The 1,518-nt window shown below is 40.4% G+C and overlaps 1 protein-coding gene across 1 annotated transcript in view; it reads left to right on the top strand.

Moving 5' to 3' along the window:
• Positions 1 to 44: 44 nt before the first annotated feature.
• LOC107081310 overlaps positions 45 to 1,518 on the top strand; it is a 3,951-nt gene continuing 2,477 nt past the window's right edge. Inside the window, exon 1 of the mRNA XM_015369510.1 lies at positions 45 to 413. Coding sequence (XP_015224996.1) covers positions 133 to 413 — 281 coding nt within the window. The 5' untranslated portion in view covers positions 45 to 132. The remainder of the gene's footprint in view (positions 414 to 1,518) is intronic.

Below are 1,518 nucleotides of genomic sequence, written 5' to 3'. Positions count from 1 at the left end.
AGACGTGAAGAGGAGGATAGGAGGAAGGAGAGGCTGAGGCAGGAAGCGGAGAAGAAAATCAAGGAGGAGAAAGAAGAGGAGGAAAGGAAGAGGAACGAAGAACAAAAGAAGCTTTTGCAGCAAAAGGAGGAGATGGAGATCAGAAAGAAGGAAGAGGAGAGAGCAACTTTGCTGAGCATTGTGGAGGAGAACAAGTCAGATGAGGACAAGGAGAAGATGAAATTATTCTCTCCTGCTGGTGTCAAACAATCACACACAGTCATTAAAGGTGAAACACAAACCCAGCTTCCTCCTCCACAGCTCCCTCCTCTGGTCAAAACCAGCCTTACACCCAAACAGCCTCTGCAGCTGCTTTGCATCCAGGCAGAAGATGGAAAGAAATTCACTGAACCAAACTCTGCTGTTGATGATCGGTAAGTTACAGTAATGATGCAAAGATATAACCTTTGGTGTATCTTGCTTTGCTCCCACCTGTTTCTATGCTTAAGACACAATATATTGATTTATGAGCAAACAAATCATCTGATCTGCTCTCCTTCAATGATTTTGAGCTGATTTATTCCATGTTTCAGATATTTCCCATAAGTGTTGTGTTTGTTCTGTGCTGATGAGCAGAGCTCTGTGGTGAAAGGCTGGAAAGGCTGTAAAATTTAGCTACAAATTAAAATCTTTTTGATTTTTTTTCCTCAACACAAAAACAACCATAACTGCCAAAAAGTGCTGTACTTACCAGGTAAAATTTAAATAATAAAAATCTACATAGAAGTTTAAACAAATAAAACAGATAGAACAAACTAATTAAAACGAATAAAACCATAGAAAAAATATTAAAAAAACATGTTAATGCAAACAAAGAGATAGCCTTATGCTGTGTTAAAAGCCAAATAATAAAAATAGGTTTGAAGCCGATTTTTAACAATAGATAGTAAATAGGATTAGAGCTTATTCCATCATTTTGGAGCAGCAGCTGAAAAAACTCTGTCTCCTTTGAACTTTCTATTTTTTATCATCTAAGCCCTAAATTTCCCCCAAAGAAGCCCTAAGTTGAAGCTTTCAGAATCCAATTCAATTCAGTTTATTTCCATAGCGCCAATTCACTACACATGTCATCTCAAGGCAGTTTTCTATCTAAGGAAAACCAGTTGATTGCATCCACTCATTGACTCAAATGCAATCCTTCACACTAAGCATGCTTGTAGCGACAGTGGAGATGAAAAACTCCCTTTTAACAGGGAGAAACCTCCAGCAGAACCAGGCTCAGTGTGAGCCGACTGGGGTTCAAGGAGACAGAAGCAGAGATACAAAAAGCCGCCCGTCCAGGAAACACACAGCCAGGCAGACGAGCTCAGAGCCAGCTCCCATGTCAGAGGATGAAGAGAGCACATCCAGCTAGTCACAGTCAGAATAACAGGACTACACTGGAAAACAGGCCGATCTCCAACATCTATAAACAAAGGTGTTGATGGAAGCAGCACAGCTGATATTTCTCTCCAGGATGGAGTCACAGCCAAACAGGAA

Source organism: Cyprinodon variegatus, unplaced genomic scaffold (genome assembly GCF_000732505.1).
Source record: "Cyprinodon variegatus isolate N-32 unplaced genomic scaffold, C_variegatus-1.0 Scaffold4101, whole genome shotgun sequence".
In the NCBI taxonomy this organism is placed as follows: domain Eukaryota; kingdom Metazoa; phylum Chordata; class Actinopteri; order Cyprinodontiformes; family Cyprinodontidae; genus Cyprinodon; species Cyprinodon variegatus.
Note: the sequence above shows the minus strand (reverse complement) of the source record. Positions and strands in the feature narration are given on the sequence as shown.